The following is a 17,763-nucleotide window of genomic DNA, read 5'->3' on the forward strand; positions in this document are numbered from 1 at the left end:
ACAAAGATATTTAGAAATATTTCATCTAATAATCTTACTTTATTAAGACTTTCAATATCAGGGGCGAATCCAGTCATCATGGAAATATCCAAGATAGACATGGTTGCATCACTGTCCTTAAGATGTCTACAGAAAGAGGACAATATGAGATTGATATCAGGTGACAACAACATCTAGATGACTTGCAGATATCTCGTGACTTTAGTGCTGTGTTTAGAATCGAATCAACACATGTGATTAGAGACAGTGGGAATTAGATGTTACCATTGGCTCCCTAATGAAAAGGTTTCAGTCTACAATGGACTTTTTTTGCTGATGAAAATTAAGTTTAATAAGAGGAATCCTGGGAATATTTTTTAAAACTATTGTCCTCCAATGGACATTTATCATATATCCACATCCGATGCCTACAATTACTGGAGTGGGAAGTCTGAACCCTCTTCTTTCTCACTGCACAACTCTAGAAAGGAGTGTTAGAGTGACCCTAACTCCAGCTTAGAAGTTTCTGTGATTCAAGTTATGGTTGATGAGAATTGAAGGAATACAAAGGCAAAGGATTTCCAACAATCTCCATGGGCTTCCCGGAATGTTTATATATTTATAGGCTTCATGAATATAGGCGCTTTGTACATAAATTTAGGAGTTTCTTACATAATAGGAAATAGAAAAATTAACAGCCGCAAATTTTATGTAAAAGGTACTCCTTGTAGCCCCCCAACTTAAGCTGGCCATGCATGTTAGACTTAAGTTGGCGGAACTCATATATGGTAGTGCCGGCCAAATGGTGTTCGGGAGTGATGTTGATCAGACATGTCCAATTTTGGACTGCCGAATGGATTGTTCTCTCTCAGATGAGCCATTGGCTGATGTGTCAGTTGGCTGCTTTCTCACAGAGAACACAGGAGCACTCGGCTGAATGAGTGCGATTTGTCTCGCTCCTGAAACCATTAACCCATTCCTTACTCTAACAGGAGTGTTTGTACTAGAGGTTGAACATGTGTTGTGCTGCTTCTTTTATGGGGTTGACAAACAACAAAGTGTTGTACTTGGCTGTCTCTGCCAGTCTCATAGACTTTGAATGGAGTGGCAGTAGACATGCTCAGTCACCACTTGATTATTTGACCTTCTCCTTACTTTGGCCTTACAGTGTAAAAGAACCGAGGGCTTTGAACTATTATTCTAGTGATCAAAGATACATTTCCTATCTATCCTGTGAAGAGATCCTAAATGGTCACTTAGCATAATCATTTTAAATAAAATGTTATTGCTTCATTATATTATTTAATTTATACATAAAACATTTTATTTCTGTGTAAAGATCATTTTGGAAACAAATTGTAGTGAATGTGCCAATATTATTGTTTAAAGAGGACCTGTCACCAGGTGAAAAGTGGTCAGTTTTATTCCTGTCGGACCCCTGAGTACAAGCGTCCTTGGGTTACGAACTAGATGACTTGTGTAGATTTGTTTGTAACCTAATACTCACCTAACCGCTCTAGTTGACCAACTGCTTGCCACCCATGATCCAGTCCTCTTCTTTCCATCGTTGCATGTTGCATCTCCATCCTCTTCACTATAGACCAGGATTTCCAGGTACATCCAGGCCTCAGAGGTTACTGCGTCATAAGGTCAACACCAGGACCTTATGACGCAGAGTGACCTCTGAAGCCTGGACGTGGCTGGAAGACTTAGAGATTTGGTGTGTGTTGATGGAAAGAAGAGGAACGGATGGCGAGCAGGAGAATCGCTGGAGAGGCGAGTATTACTTTTTTTATCCAATACTCAACACTTCAACCATTCCCAGCTGCTCGCTGCCTGCTCCTCTTCTTTCTGTTGTCGTTCTGCTGCATATTTGGCTTCTTCATCATAGGCCAGGACTTCTGGCCGTGTTCAGGAAAGAGCTCACTTCACGTTATAAGAATGTGATGATGACATGACCTTATGACACGTAGTGAACTCTGGGCTGGATACAACTAGTGGTCCTGGTCCACAATGAAAAGTCTGTAGATGTGGTGCTTTATGGCAAAAAGAAGAGGATCAGATAGCAACAGAGATATCAACGGTGAGTTGAGTATTCCATTTATTTTTTTGAACATTCGTAATTAGGAGGCATACATAAGTCGAATGTTCTTAAGTCGGGGACAGCCAGTATTCTGTTTTATTTGTGTTTTAAAACTGTCATACAATTCCAGAGATATGGGCATTTTTATTTAGTGCTAATTTTTCCATAGTTTTACCAAAGGGGCATTGCTCACAGGATTCTCTGGGGAAGTTTCTTAAGACTGATTTGTATAATTACTTTGTAAGCAGGTCCCCCTTTATAAGGACCATAAAAATTAGCACCAAATAAAAAATCTCACATTTCTGCAACCCTAAGGCGGGTTTACAAAAAAAAAAAACAACAACAATAACTGGTGTAGTCAGGGGAGCAGTGGGAATAAAAAAAAAAGAGCAATACCTTCCCATTTGTGACCGGGTGACAGGTCCTGCTTAAATATTCCTTTTCTGATCTTATCATGTAATAATGCTAGCATAACTTTCTATTATTCCCAAATGAATCAATTATAATTTAGTAAATCAATTTTTTACAGGAAATATTTCCTTACCTTGCACAAATCTCCATTGATGCTTTTGCCAAAGCATTTTCTTGGTCCCTATCATCTAAATAAAAATGTAAAAAAATCATTATTCGTATTCAAAACTGGGCCCTATGTTACAACCTATCCTACGCCCAACACATATCCTTCATAGCACTAGTGTCCTAATCTGACACAGGGCCAAAGGGCTAAACATATTCAGGCACACAAATTGGATGCAGGGGGCACTTATTTTTTAATTATACTCTTACCATTTGGTATATCCTTTATTGTAACTGTAAGATCAAAGTTTTTGCACTCCTTTTCTTTCTCTGTCACAAGAGCATGGTAAATCGACATCACCTAGAAAGTCAATGAAGAAAATGGAAACATTGAAAGCTTTCCCACATCTTACTTTAGATGTTTAACTCAATGTTGATGTGTACACAGAATTTTTTTGGAGCATAAACTGAGCGGAAATTCTCCAAATTCTCCTCAAAAGAGCAAAACTCTCCAAAAATGTGAAGTTTCCATTCAGTTTCCTATCCAAAAACACAGCAAAAAGACTCCATGTGTACATACCCAACGATGGACAACAAATCCCATATTCTAATCTGGTTTTGAGGTTTACCCTCTTGTTATTGGTGTAAATGAAGGCAGTGATGAGGCAGACCACACCACAGTCATTGGGCATGGGGAGTAAGGGAGCTTAGATCTGAACCACCTAACCAAATGTTGACACCAGCTCTTTGTAATGGTGCACTTTCTTTCCATGCTTACTTGATTTGCTTCCCTGAGTAACTAAGACCTCCAAATCATTTATTTTAACTTGTGATATCGGGTAGTCTCTAGTGTTGAGCGAATTTGTTCGGCATTTCAAATTCGGGTACGTGTTCGGGATTCCCACTTGTTTGTGCCAAAAAAATCGGATTCACCCATGAATATCCCTGATTTGCCACGCTGTCAAGCAGATGTCATCTGACTGACAGTGTGGCAAATCAGGGATGTTCGTGGGTGGAGCCAATTTTTTGGCCCAAACAAGCCGGAACCCCGAACACGAACTCGAATTTGAAATGCCGAACAAATTCACTCAACACTAGTCGTCTCCATTCAGCGTATGCACAGTTTCTTCTCAGACACTGTTGATGTGTTTTTTTTTTAAACATTGCAGAAGGCCATAATTTAATTTGACACAAAGATTTCAGCCAGACCTTTTCTTTGTAGCCCAATTACCATCTGACTCCACTGCAGTGCCTCTGACTCCTTAAAGAGAACCTGTCAGCAGAATTTTACTAAGTAAATTACAGACGGCAATATTGGGACTGTCATACTGATTAAAATGATACCTTAGGTGAAGAAATCAATTTTGTAGATTTTCTTTAGTCATTGTTTGAAGTTTCCTTGTATTCATATCTTGGTGCATCGGGACGGGCCTGGGAGCGGGACTGTGGGTGGGGTCTTCAGCTATGTTCCATCCCTTTCCGCTGTGTCTGGGTGTATTTTCTTCTAATTTATTTAAAATTTCACACTGGTGTGTTCGAGCCACGGGCGGCGCTTGCGCAGATTGAGCCCTTGAAAGTCTTCAGGAAAATGGTGTTGGTGGCTGTGACTAGCCCAGAGGAAGATGGGGGATAACTCAGTACCCGGGCCTTTAGCCTGGCCTTTAGGGATGTCGCGGTGGTCGGCTCCCGGGCCCGTACCCTGGGCCTCTCTTTAAAAAGGGGTTAATATTTGTAAAGTTTATAAAAGAGTTCGTGACGCCACCTGTGGCTTCTGGTTAGGATCACCAGCGCTGCACAGTCCACTGAGGCCGGTGATAAGGCAGCTTGATGGTACAGCTCCCCACAGGTAGAGCTAGGCCTCAGGGCAGTATAGGAATGGGGATGCAGGATTAAGAGACTACGCCGGGCCAGAGCAAGAACAGGGACGGACACGATAGTCACTTCAGTACCTTTTACTGGTGGAATTTCAGGCACTCTCCGGAGCACTGTAGGGTGAAGGGTGTATGTCCGGATCCTCCCCAATGAGCAGGTTTTGGGCCTCCTGGTTCTGGCTGCTGCGTAGTAAGTTTCTGACCTGCCTGGAGCTAGGCCTAACTTTGTCTCTGTCCTGCGCTGGCTGACCTTGTGGTAGGGCCTTCTCTTGGAGTGCACGCTCCCGACTTAAGGGGCCTATGTGTCTCCTGGCTCTGGTACGTATCAGCACTTTAGCGATCCTGGGACCTGTAGTTCTCCAGGGATTCCGGTTTATCTTACTGGGTCGTGGAGATCCCGGCAAGCTTCGGACCCGGTGTCCGGTAACTTGTTCTTAGGGGTGAGCTAGTTAAGCTCCTCTGCCCCCTATGTACTAGCTCTCTACTCCTTCGCCTTCGGCCTACTCGAGCCCTCAATAGGCCACTCACAAAAACGGCAGCGTGCCGCGGTTCACCGATCTTATGGCGCCGGCACACCTACAGCTCACCTCACTGAGCTACAAAAGAGTCTAGAACTGGATAAGCTCCACTGCAGGGTAGCAATTGCAGGAGCTGGCACAGGCTTTTGTCCTCTGAGGTAACACGTCTCAGACTGCACTGGACTCACTGCTAATCCAGCCTCACACAGACTTGGACTTAGACTCACTGCTGCCTGGCTCCACCTTCCCTTATATATCTCCCTAAGGAGCTCGCTCTGGTGGTCTGATGTGGAAGGTGGAGATGTGTGAATGGTTATGGGGGCCTCTTGTGGAGGAATCCTTCAATACACCCTTCTGGGTCTGTGATGCCAAGCACAGCTGGGCTTCACAGCTGCACATGTTCAGTGCCACCGGCACCATTTTACTGAAGCCCACCATTAGTGCTAGCTGGGGTTGGCACTTGGGCAGATTGATCTAATGGTGGGCTTCAGTAAAATGGCACTGGTGGCACTGAGCAATCTACAAGGCGCGAAATTTTAAATAAATTAGGAGAAAATACACCCAGACGCAGCGGAGGGAATGGAACAAAGCTGAAGACCCCACCCACAGTCCCGCCCACAGTCCCACCCCGATGCATGAAGATATGAATACAAGGAAACTTCAAATAGCAGTTAAAGTAAATCTACAAAACTGATTTCTCCACCGGAGGTATCATTTTAATCAGTATGACATCACCAATATGGCACTGTCTGTACTTTATTTAGTAAAATGCTGCTGACAGGTTCTCTTTAAGGGATTATTTATATCCTTTTGTTTTTGCCACATTTTTCCCACACTTTTTTCACAGCCCAAAAAAAAAAAACCTCTGCAGCACGACAGGTTAATAAAGTTTTTTTTAAACATGACAGGTTCCCTTTAAAGTCTCACACTTGCCTCAGACGAGGCTTTGTAATACCACTGCTGGGTTAAAGGGAACCTGACAGGTCCCTCATGCCCTCCAACCCATCACAGTTTGCATATTCCTTTATAAATTCCCTGCCTAACAAGCCGTTTATCCTGAATGATACATAAACAGGTGTTTAAAAAAAGTATTTTTACAGTCCATTTTTAATATGCAAATTAAGCTTTTGACTAGTCGATGGGTCATTTGTTTCAACAGACTAGTCGCCCCACTCAGCATGTTCCCACTCCCCTGTGGGCGTGATAACATGATTTGCAAGAGCCGTTGTCCTACATGTCTTTGCGCTTCTGAAGCCGGGTGCACGTCCCAGCTTCAGAGGCGAACTTCGAGAATTAAGCTTCCTCTTTGTTTTGTGGATAAATCCTGGAGCAATTCAGAAGGTTGAGGAGGGTATCTAAAGGGACTGACAAATCTTTTTAAATGGGAACAATTGCAAAGTGCTTGTAAAACAAAGAACTTTGGAATTTCATCTCTTTAAAATCCACTCTTTTCTCAAGATTGGAGATATTTGTAATCTCATAGTTTAGGGCTCGTTGCTTAGGTTACCGGCCACTTCTGAAATCTATCAGCGGTGTCTGGTCTCCAAGGCAGGGAGCTCAATGCTCTTGCAATGTAAGCAGGCTGACAATCACCTAATGAACAAGCAAAATACGTTATTCTCGGTGATGCATCGTCCTATGCAAACAGAACTAGTTCTGCCAAGAACCAAGGTGGCCTAAGCACACTGAGTAATCTGCTATAAATCACATTCTTTACTTTGGTCTACATGTGTAATCAGGACTTTAAATCCGCCACTAGGTAAACATTTACCGTTCGGCGATCGTATTGTATCGCGAGTGTAAACAGACCCCTTAGGTTTAGTAATTATGTTTGCTGACTGCACATATGAACTTACCGTCAATGTACCTTGTCCTTTGCCCTTGGCTTTCACAACAAACTCTTTATTCACTTTGGTCTGTAAAATGGAGTTACATAATTACATTTAGTTTATTCTGCATAGAAAAAAGTGCTCTTAGATAATAGTAATTTCACATTTATTTTATATGTCTTGAGATTTTCTTTGATTCTTTCGCACCAAATTCTTCCAAATGGCGCACAGGGTTTATGAATGTGGTTCCAAATTAAAAATGCATTTTTGTTTTCGTCTTTAATCACTTTTTTTTGTGACTTTTCTACAACATAACTCGCAAATCCTTTAAGGAAAATCGCCAAATTGAAAATTCCTCTAGAAATCTTACTCCCAGGTTGGGACTGGAATGAAATGTGGCAAAAAAAATGCCACCTTTGGTAAAAGGGCATATTTCACGAATTTGTGCAAAACATCAGGATAAGGAAAGTTGTCGAAGAAAAATAAAAAAAGAGAAAAAAAAAGAGACCACTCAAAACATATAGAGAATAAGTAGAAGATAATAAAGTCACTAAAAAGGAGAAAATTACTTCAGAAAATTGGAGAAATAGCATTGATGAATCGAGGGCCTGTGTGTCTTGACTGACTAATCCAAGACACGTCACTATCCCGCCCATCTTCAATTGGCTGCCAGAAGAAGAGACATGTCAAAGGCATTTGGTGGAGAAAAGTCGACTAGAGTAGTCATCCAAAACACATAGGGGCTGATTCATCAAAGCTTGGTCAGGTGACCACCGTGCGTTCCACTGCCGTTCACCTAGCACTATTTTGGAAGTCCCTTTAGATAAAGGAGGCAGAGTCCGTGCGGCAAGCGCCATATGGAGACACTGAAAAATAAACGCCCCCCAGTGCACGACGGGTCTCTATTGGTTAATGGGCATATATAAACATCTCATGGCCCTGCTCTGGTATGACATGCCCCCAGAAGACGGGAGCAGCACACCACTTTGGATCAGCTCTGCCAAAATGGGCAAAGATGGGCAGGATCCAGGGCGGGACTGGGCGACCACACATCTTATTCATGAAAAGTAACAATTTTTTTATTATGCCAGAAATACTACTTCAATCCCTGACTGGAGTAGCATTTCTGGCATGGCACTCGGAGGAGCACGCATCATATGAATTAAGTGAATCTTCTACTTCATCAAAACTGGTGTGCACTATGCCAGTCTTGATGAATCAGCCCCAATGTCCCCAACACACAGTTCTCAGTGTTTCAGAGTAAACCATACCCGTCTGTAATCGCATAGCCAGTTTTTGATTCATGCTGCCCTCGGTTCGGGCATCATGCCTCTAATGGCTCCCTTTAAATGTTACAATGCCTTTTTTACATGCCCTAATCCAACAGCTAATGAGAAATATAAATCATTTAGCCAAGAGAGTATAGGGGATATATAACATGACCAAATGAAGACTTTTGTTAACCCTATGTTAGGCAACTAGGAAGGTGGTGGCGGTCTTACCGACGCAAGCATGCCCCTTGTGCTTCGGGGCGTACTCCAGCTCCCCTGGTATCACCTTTGGGGGGCAGAGCTGGTGCAGGGCTCCGCCTTGCCCCATGTACTGATTCCAGGGGACCTGCCTCACGGTGTGGTGTGCTTCGGAGGCGGGCACCCATTGCTCCCAGTGCTGACGCTATTCAGGGGTCCTGGGACACTGGATTCCCCAGCGTCAGCTGTTGCCAGAAGACATGGAACACTATGTCTCCTGGCTCAGGTATGTGGATCGAGATTCCTTTATCTCCACCCTCCTCGCCCCTTCCTCTGTCTCTCTAGAAGGGGCGCCAGATCCTCTTGTTGATTGCTGATTATTCAGTTGCGTCTCAGTGGTACGGTTGGTAGTTCTTTAGTGAGTGTTTCTTTGCTTTGTCTCTGACTCTGGTGTATGGTGCCCTCTGGTTCCTATGTCCCTGTTTTATGCTCTCTGACTTTCCAAATTTGTTTTTTAGGTTTGATTTTTCCGTACCATACTGGTATAGTTTATCGGTGTGTTTGACCCAACTGTGGCCAGTGTGCCCAGCCATCAGCCATCCCGCTATTGGCACCTGGGTAGGGCTCTACAAAAATCCCCTTCTCCTTAGTATGAGCCGGTGAAGAGTACCGGGCACTCAAGGGTGTGCATAAGCGTGGCGACTTGTGTCAAGTGTGTTTAGCATACTGCTGTTGCTGGCCTTCAGTCATCTCCACTCGAGTGTCACACCCTAAATAAATCAGGGAAAGGGAAGGATATTTCCAAATGTAGGTAAGATTTTGCTAAATTTGGTCAAATCCCCTGACCATGGTTGGATACCTTAACTCAGGACAGAAAGCCATGTTCCTAAATAAAAGGACAATAGATCTAGAGGGAACAAGACATATTATGACCTCAGGTCATCAGATTACCATACAATACCAAATTCTCTGCATCCACTTTCAGAACACTTTTATATAAAAATCATTCTTATTCAAAACAACTCTGTCAATTCCATATATCTTACATCACCATTGTATTTTGAAAGTCAGCCCATAACTTTTTTTCTATTCATACAAGCAGAGTATCCTGAAGATTGTGAACACCACAAAGCTCACCTCAGAAGAACGTGAAAGCATAGCATTGTCCATGTTGATACGATAATTCAATGGAGAAGACCGTCCTGGGAGATTTATGGATACATCGAGGTCTAACTCATTTAGAGCTGGGATGTCTATCTGATATTGGGCCAAAGCTTGGAACATCACGATGGTAGCCTACAAAACACAGAAGCACACGGAAACCATAAATAACATGAATGATGAGGAAAGAAGATGAAGAAAACTAAAGTCAGACTAAAAGCAAAGCCTACATGACTGGGTTTGGAGAGAAAGAAATTGGAAGGACTCAAGATTGGCAGATCAGACCACATTAGGACGTGAGAGCGGATATAAAAGTGAGTCTGGAACAGGCTGAGGTGCCGTTTAATGGTTTATGACATATTAGAATGGAGTAGTATAGAAACAGATGGTTTATTTTCATGTGTCATAGCAGCTTTTGGTGGAAGGGGGTCCTCAGAATCAGTTTAGATATATTCATATTGGAAGTTTGTGGAAGAGGGGACCAAAAAACGGTTCTGGACAGCAAGGATTTTTGGTCTAGTGTGAATGGGGTCTCACCAGCCTTAAGTTGGTGAAGCAGATACAGACATGCATACTAACAGGAGCCTATGAGATGGAGTTAATCAGCTGAAGATAGGAAAAAAGTTGGTGGACTAATAAAAATTTGTAGACTTTGAAGATCACCACCCTTAACCATTGTCCAGTTCAATTTTGTAGTTTGGGAGGGACCTTGAGGGACCTTACGAGATCTATGAATGATTAAATGTGTTTAATATCATTTACTAAAATGGCTGCCAAGACCATTTCAATCCATTCCATTATCATGTCTTTATTTAAAGGGAGTGGGTTGAATAGTAAAGAATTGACAATACCCTTCTGAATTATTGACACGACTTACTTGAGTAGATCCATAAACTGCTCCATAATATCTTTGCTCGGTTATCCAGCGAACAATTTTTCCCGTTAGATCATATTCCTTCAAGCGCAAGAGAGTCAGAAGAGCGTATGATGTGGCCTCAATAGTGATGAAACGGGATCCTGCATCCCAATGAACTTTGTCTTGTAAAAACAAAAAAAAAGTCACTTGTGAAAAACATTTCTGGTGGAAGCGGAATAAGTCGGATGATTCTTCTGTGGACTATGAGAACTTTGTAGAACATACTGAGTAGGTCCACCAAAGAAAAAAACATCCTCTTTATATCCATATGTGTGACAAGTCAGTTCTATGTAAACTTTTTCCTTTAAATGGACGCCCTTGGGAAACTTTTTTTTTTGCTCATATAGATAGATTTGTAAAAAAAAATTCTTTGTAATTTTGTTTTATGAAATATTTTGCACCATTTGGCTTTTATGGGCTTCTTGGTTTCTCTGGACATTTCTTGCTACAGAATGAGTAGTAAGATAAAATGCCTGTTTACTGGAAGCAAAGATTTTTAACACGGCTTAAAAATCATCATTATCGACTGCACATTGTATTTTGTAAACCAGAGATGTGCTGCTGATAAGATGATATCCTAAGTGCACAGAACGATCATATTAACGATTGTTCTGCTTCCTTTAAATGTTTATTGGACTGTATGAACAGGTCAGTAAATGACCGCTGTTTATGTTGCATGCAGCTCATCATCTGTCAATAAACAGTCTGGATTGAAAGAAGTTTACTGATAGATTCTCAGATATCTCATTCTACGGCCAGCAAGAGACAGCGCTACACGAAGGCAAATGATGCTAAATTTGGTGGTTGTTCATATCATTTAAGTAAAGGGTCTCAAAAAAGCGGGCGTTGAGGCGAAGCCGGCAGGGGCCACCGACGCCAACGCTCCTTGTCAACTGAATGTGTGGTGTCCTCGGGAGCACATTCAATTGAAATATGTCTGGGCACAGAGACCAGCTCTCTGCACCGTAATACCTATACTAGCCACCAGCCAAACAGAGGCCGACAGCTGACATCAGCACATCGTGGGAGACATTATTACGGCATGGGAGCCAGCATGGATGACATTACTAAGAGATGAGGACCAAGATGGCAGACAATACTATAAGAGGTTGACCAACATGGGGTACATTACTACAAGATGAAGACCAAGATGGCAAACAATACTATAAGAGGTTGACCAGCATGGGGGACATTACTAAAAGATGAGGACCAAGATGGCAAACAATACTATAAGAGGTTGACCAGCATGGGGGACATTACTACAAGATGAGGACCAAGATGGCAAACAATACTGTAAGAGGTTGACCAGCATGGGGGACATTACTACAAAATGAGGACCAAGATGGCAGACAGTACTATAAGAGGTTGACCAGCATGGGGGACATCACTACAAAATGAGGACCAAGATGGCAGACAATACTATAAGAGGTTGACCAGCATGGGGGACATTACTACAAGATGAGGACCATGATGGCAGACAATACTATAAGAGGTTGACCAGCATGGGGCACATTACCTGAAGATGGGGACCAGTATGGGGGACATTACTACAATATGGGGACCATTATCGGTGAAATTACTACAAGATGAGGACCAGGATGGTCTATCTTACTATAAGATGGAGACAAGGTGGAGACCAGTAAGGGGAACATTAGTATAACATGAGGATCAGGATGGGGGAAATTACTAAATGATGGTACCCAAGGTGCGGGACATTGTTACAAGATGAGGACCAGGATGGCGGATGTTACTAGAAGATTGGGACAAGGATGGGGACATTAGCACAATATGGGGACAGGGTTGAGAAACATTACTACAAGATGGTGACATTATAAAGAGATGGGGATCAGAATGGGGGGCATTATTAAAAGATAGGAACTAGTATGGGGGACATTTCTACATGATGGGGTAAGGATGAGGGTCATTACTTCAATAATGAAGACCAGGATGAGGGATATCACTACAAGATGGATACCACGAAGTGGGACATTGCTACAAGATGAAGACCAGGATGGCGGAAATTACTGCAAAATAGGGACCAGCATTGGGGACATTACAACGGAAAGGGTGAGAGGATGGGACACATTCTCACTAAATGGAGGCCAAGATGGGGAGATATTACTGCAACATGAGTACCAGAATGGGGACATCGTTACAAGATATTGACTAGGATAGGGGACTTACCACAAGAAAGGGATCAGGATAAGGGAGATTACTACAAGATGGGGACCAAGATGGGGTACACTACAATAAGATGGGGCCCACAATGAGGGTCATAATTACAAGATGGGGGGCAGAATTACTATATGGAGCTTAATGTAACACAATATTACTGTACAGAGTCAATTGCTGGATAAAAAAAAAGAAAAAAAATGTAACAATGTAATTTTTTTTTAAATAAAGTATTAAAAGATAATGGAAACATATTTTGCCACTAAAAATGCGGTTTTATGTGTAAACGAGAGTAAATCCCTAAAATCCCATTTTATACGGTGATTTCCGGTATTAATAAAGTAGGGTTGTGTATAGTCTACAGAACATTTTAGGTGAGTTTCAGTACCTGTTGTTGCAGAAAGCAGCTTCTCTGGTTCGGCTATTGCATCAGCCATAGCAAGAGCATATGAGGTAATAGCGATGGTGTATGGTTTTTTCAGACCTGGCAACTGACCCAGCAGGAAACTGGTCGCTTTTTCAATACTACCTTTCAGGCTCTATAATAAATTATTATTTTATGTGATTACGGGCATGTGTTAGATTGTGGTTCCACTAAGGGTTGATGCAGATAGGAAACTCACGTTGACATGTGGAGTGCAAGTCTTCTCACTTTGCAACAAAGCTATAAGGACAAAGGCAGTGAGAGAAACGTCTTCTGATGCCCCTTTAATATCTCCCTGGAAAAAAATAATGAACAAAATTATTGTAAGTGTAACACCATATTTTACAGAGCACTAAAATCAATCAAGCTAACGTGAAGGAAGTCCTCTGCCGATACATACCACCATCTCCTGATGAACAACTGGGGCGTCTTCTTTGAACATTCCATCCGGCTTCTGTTTATCAAGTATCAACCATTTGATTGCACCACACAAAACATGGCTTTCAATATCCACCAGTGGTTGAGCCATCGCAAAAACTTTGGCTACGTAAGCAGTTAGCCTGGTCATAAAGAAAAGGTATTATCCAAAAAGGGAAATATTTACAGTACAAAATATATAATCCTAAGCCAAAATGAACTGTGACTAGTGATGAGCGAGTATGTTCTGTTAACCTTTTCGCCGAGTATGCTCAGGCGAGCACCGAGTAGTTACAGCTGCTCGGTGTTATGTTTGAATCACTCCCGTGTGCATGATTTGCAACTGTTTGACAGCTTTAATACATGTGAGGAAGAAAGAAACAGGCATTCCTCACACGTATTAAAGCTGTCAAACAGTCGCAAATCATGCACACGGGAGTGATTCAAACATAACACAGAGCAGCTGTAACTACTCGGTGCTCGCCCGAGTATACTTGGCGAAAGGGTTAACAGAACATACTCGCTCATCACTAACTGTGACGTCTTCTCATTATCCAGATTCACCAGAAAGTTGCTGCTGCATTTCCTGCTTCTGCTTTTATACAGACTTTAATAGTCTCTCCTATTTAGCTGTGCTATATGATGGGATATGATAACTGCAAGGCATTGTGGGTGAACCTTCCTGGGGTCATGTGATCCTACTGTGGCTAAATGTTTAAAATGATAGTGGCATTCTTAAGCCATGCATGCAAAATGAATGGCATTTTTTTAAATTGTTTTGAATTCATAAAAATTTGACACTTATTCCATTTGTATCAAATCAATTCTCTCATTTCTTGTCTTAATCATGATTTTTTATGCTTAAGAATAAAGCTCAGATTTTAAGTGTTGGATTCTCTTGAAGTTATTCTGGAGGACATATGGCAGGGATTTCAAACTCAAACACACCAAGGGCCAAAATTAAAAACTTGGACAAAGTCACGAGCTGATCAGTATACAGTAGAATGGGCCTCACAAAGTCCTCCATACAGAATAATGAGCCCACATAGTCCTCCATACAGAATAATGGTCCCCACACAGTCCTCCATACAGTATAATGGGCCTCACAAAGTCCTCCATACAGAATAATGAGCCCACATAGTCCTCCATACAGAATAATGGCCCCCACACAGTCCTCCATACAGAATAATGAGACCACATAGTCCTCCATATAATATTATGGGCATCACATAGTCCTCCATACAGAATAATGGGCCCCACATAGTGCTCCATACAGTACAATGGCCTCACATAGTCCTCCATACAATATAATGGCCCCACATAGTCCTCCATACAGAATAATGGGCGCCACATAGTGCTCCATACAGAATAATGGGCCCCACATCGTCCCCCATACAGTTTAATGGGCCCCACATCGTCCTCCATACAGAATAATGGGCCCCACATAGTGCTCCATACAGTACAATGACCCCACATAGTCCTCAATACAGTATAATGGCCTCACACTGTCCTCCATACAGAATAATGGGCGCCACATAGTGCTCCATACAAAATAATGGGCCCCACATCGTCCTCCATACATAATAATGGGCCCCACATCGTCCTCCATACAGAATAATGGGCCCCACATAGTGCTCCATACAGTACAATCGCCACAAATAGTGCTCCATACAGAATAATGGCCCCACATAGTGCTCCATACAGAAGAATGGCCCCACATAGTCCTCCATACAGAATAATGGGCCCCACATAGTCCTCCATACAGAATAAAGGGCCCCACATCATCCTCTATACAGTATAATGGGCCCCACATCGTCCTCCATACAGAATAATGGGCCCCACATAGTCCTCCATACAGAATAATGGGCCCCACATAGTCCTCCATACAGTACAATGGCCCCACATAGTCCTCCATACAGTAGAATGGCCCCACATAGTCCTCCATACAGAATAATGGGCCCCACATAGTGCTCCATACAGAATAATGGCCCCACATACTGTAGTCCTACATACAGTATAATGAGCCCCACATAGTCCTCCATACAGTATAATGGGCCCCACATAGTCCTACATACAGAATAATGGGCCTCACATAGTCCTCCATACAGAATAATTGCCCCACAAAAGGGTGGTCATTCTGGTGTCACTGGCCAAATAAAACCACCCTGCTGGCCAGATTTGGCCCACAGGCCAGAGTTTGACATATATGGCATATGGCAAGGCAGGAGGTGATATCGTCTCCACAGAGCCCTAGTCTCAACATCATCATGTCAGGGAATTACATAAAGAAACAGAATGGTTTGTGTAAGCCGACATCCATAGAAGCTCTGCGGTTAGTTCTCAAAGATGTTTGGAACTTTCTTCATGAGTTGTGTGTAAGTGTACGGGAAGAGTCAGACTACGGCATAACTTGGACAAGAATCGCATTGCAACTTTTGGACTGGCTGTCGGCTGTCCCGGCCTGAGCGTGACAGCTGCATAGAAATGCATGCTGTCAGATGCGGGTCAGGAAAGCCAACGGCCAGTCCAAGCATTGTGATGCGATCCTCGTCCAAGTTATATGGCCATCTGACTCTTCCTGCCTTGATACTATTTTGTAGGCAAAAGTCCATCACCAAATATTGATTTGCTTTAGACTTCTCTTTTGTTCATTCCACTTTGCATTTTATTAATAAAAGTAAACTATTAACACTTCTATTTTTGAAGCATTCTTACTTGCAGCATTTTTTTCACACTTGCCTAAAACTTTTGCATAGTAGTGTATAGTATATACTGTAGTATATAGAGTTAACGGGTGTTTTGCCTGGTTATGAGCTGATATGTCTTCATGAAGTATTGGCTTTTGGAACATAAAATGACTAACAGAAATTAACATTTTCTTGTCCATGGTTTTGACGATCTGTAAATATCCCACGTCCGTACAGATGGCGCTCACCATGTGCTGGCTGGCCTCTGTACGAAAGCTGCATAGGAACCATCTGCTTTACGGTAGACAAGTTGCTGTACATAACCTAAACAGAAAGATAAGAATCAAAAATATCCTCCATCATAAAAAATAGATATGTTACCATAGGTCACAAATCTATTAAAAGGGGTTGTCCACTGCTCGGAAAACCCCATCTCAATCACTGTTTTCCCACTTGTAAAATAATAACACTTAGATTCATCTCGCGGCACTTTTCCAGCAGGTTCGACATTGTTTCCCCTGGGGATCTTGTGACATTGTTATGTCACGCGATTCCTACAGCCAATTAGTGGCCTCTTCATTTTATAGACAAATCACATACACGCCGAGGAAGTGAGAGGGCAGCAGATCTCACTTCCTTTGGATGTATGTGATTAATTTGAAGGAGAGGAGAGTGAAGTCAGTGCTGATTGGCCACAGGGATTGCGTGACATGTCACGAGATCCCCTGGAGAACCAGTGTCAACCCCGCTGGTACAGAGCCAGCATGAGAGGCAAGTATAGGTGTTATTATTTTACAAGAAGGAAACAAGGGGATGAGAAGGGATTGTCTGAGTAGTGGACAACCCCCTTAAGAGAAAAATGACCGGTAACAATTCCATATAAATCGATACAAAAGTCTAAAAATATATAAACAATTCCAGAAGATAACAGTCTTTAAGATCATGCCCTTTTCAAGTTTATCAGAGAAATTAAGGAAAAAGGATTCAGGCATGATTTTGAAAACTTTTTTTCTCCATGAAATGTTTGAAATATACAATAATGTGACACTTTTTAATCTTCAGGGCCGTCCAACCCCCAATGGAACCAAGCATCAAGCAAATCTGCATTATGACTACTTCTGAAAGTTTCTAATTAAGGGAGTATCAGCATTTTAAGAGGGTCTAGTCTAGGTTTTCACTGTCTAAGAATTAGACCATTTTCATAAATGTGTCCCACTGTCTTATCTACTGTACATCATTGCATCTAACATTGTAGAATACATGTTATGTCATAGGGAAATATTTAGTATGCCCGTTCTAGGCGATGTCATGATGATTGCATTCCCTTGTTATGATGATTGCACATCATTTTGGAGCTCTGAAACATTTATTAACCCCTTAAAGAAACATTTTTTTCCTTCCAAGAGCCATGATAACCTTTTTCATTTTTCCATTGACGTATCCTTATGAAGTCTTGTGTTTTTAATGTGGGTCAAGTTGTCAATTTGAATGACAACATCCATTTTACTATGTGGGTGAAAGTGTGAAAAACAACCCGTAATTCCATCATTTTTTTTGTTTTTATGGCATTAATTGTGTGGTAAAAATGATCCAGTAAAATGGTTCTCCAGGTCTGTACAATTGTGGTGATACTAAACTTGCATATTTTTTTATATGTAAAAAAAAATTTTAAATTCTCAAAAAAACAAAATTTTGCTTGTGCTAACATTTACTGTAACTTT

General features: G+C 42.0%; 1 protein-coding gene across 1 annotated transcript in view; it reads right to left on the minus strand.

Moving 5' to 3' along the window:
• Positions 1-17,763, minus strand: part of C3 (complement C3) — a 73,786-nt gene that overhangs the window by 22,182 nt on the left and 33,841 nt on the right. The window contains exons 25-34 of the mRNA XM_073654377.1: positions 16,291-16,366; positions 13,339-13,498; positions 13,138-13,233; positions 12,903-13,053; positions 10,304-10,464; positions 9,403-9,561; positions 6,824-6,883; positions 2,849-2,939; positions 2,607-2,661; positions 39-126 (exon numbers count right to left, since the gene is read on the minus strand). Of these exons, the coding sequence (XP_073510478.1) occupies positions 39-126; positions 2,607-2,661; positions 2,849-2,939; positions 6,824-6,883; positions 9,403-9,561; positions 10,304-10,464; positions 12,903-13,053; positions 13,138-13,233; positions 13,339-13,498; positions 16,291-16,366 (1,097 nt within the window). The remainder of the gene's footprint in view (positions 1-38; positions 127-2,606; positions 2,662-2,848; positions 2,940-6,823; positions 6,884-9,402; positions 9,562-10,303; positions 10,465-12,902; positions 13,054-13,137; positions 13,234-13,338; positions 13,499-16,290; positions 16,367-17,763) is intronic.

Source organism: Phyllobates terribilis, unplaced genomic scaffold (genome assembly GCF_046119375.1).
Source record: "Phyllobates terribilis strain yellow unplaced genomic scaffold, ASM4611937v1 Scaffold_11__3_contigs__length_659146591, whole genome shotgun sequence".
NCBI classification, from domain to species: Eukaryota; Metazoa; Chordata; class Amphibia; order Anura; family Dendrobatidae; genus Phyllobates; species Phyllobates terribilis.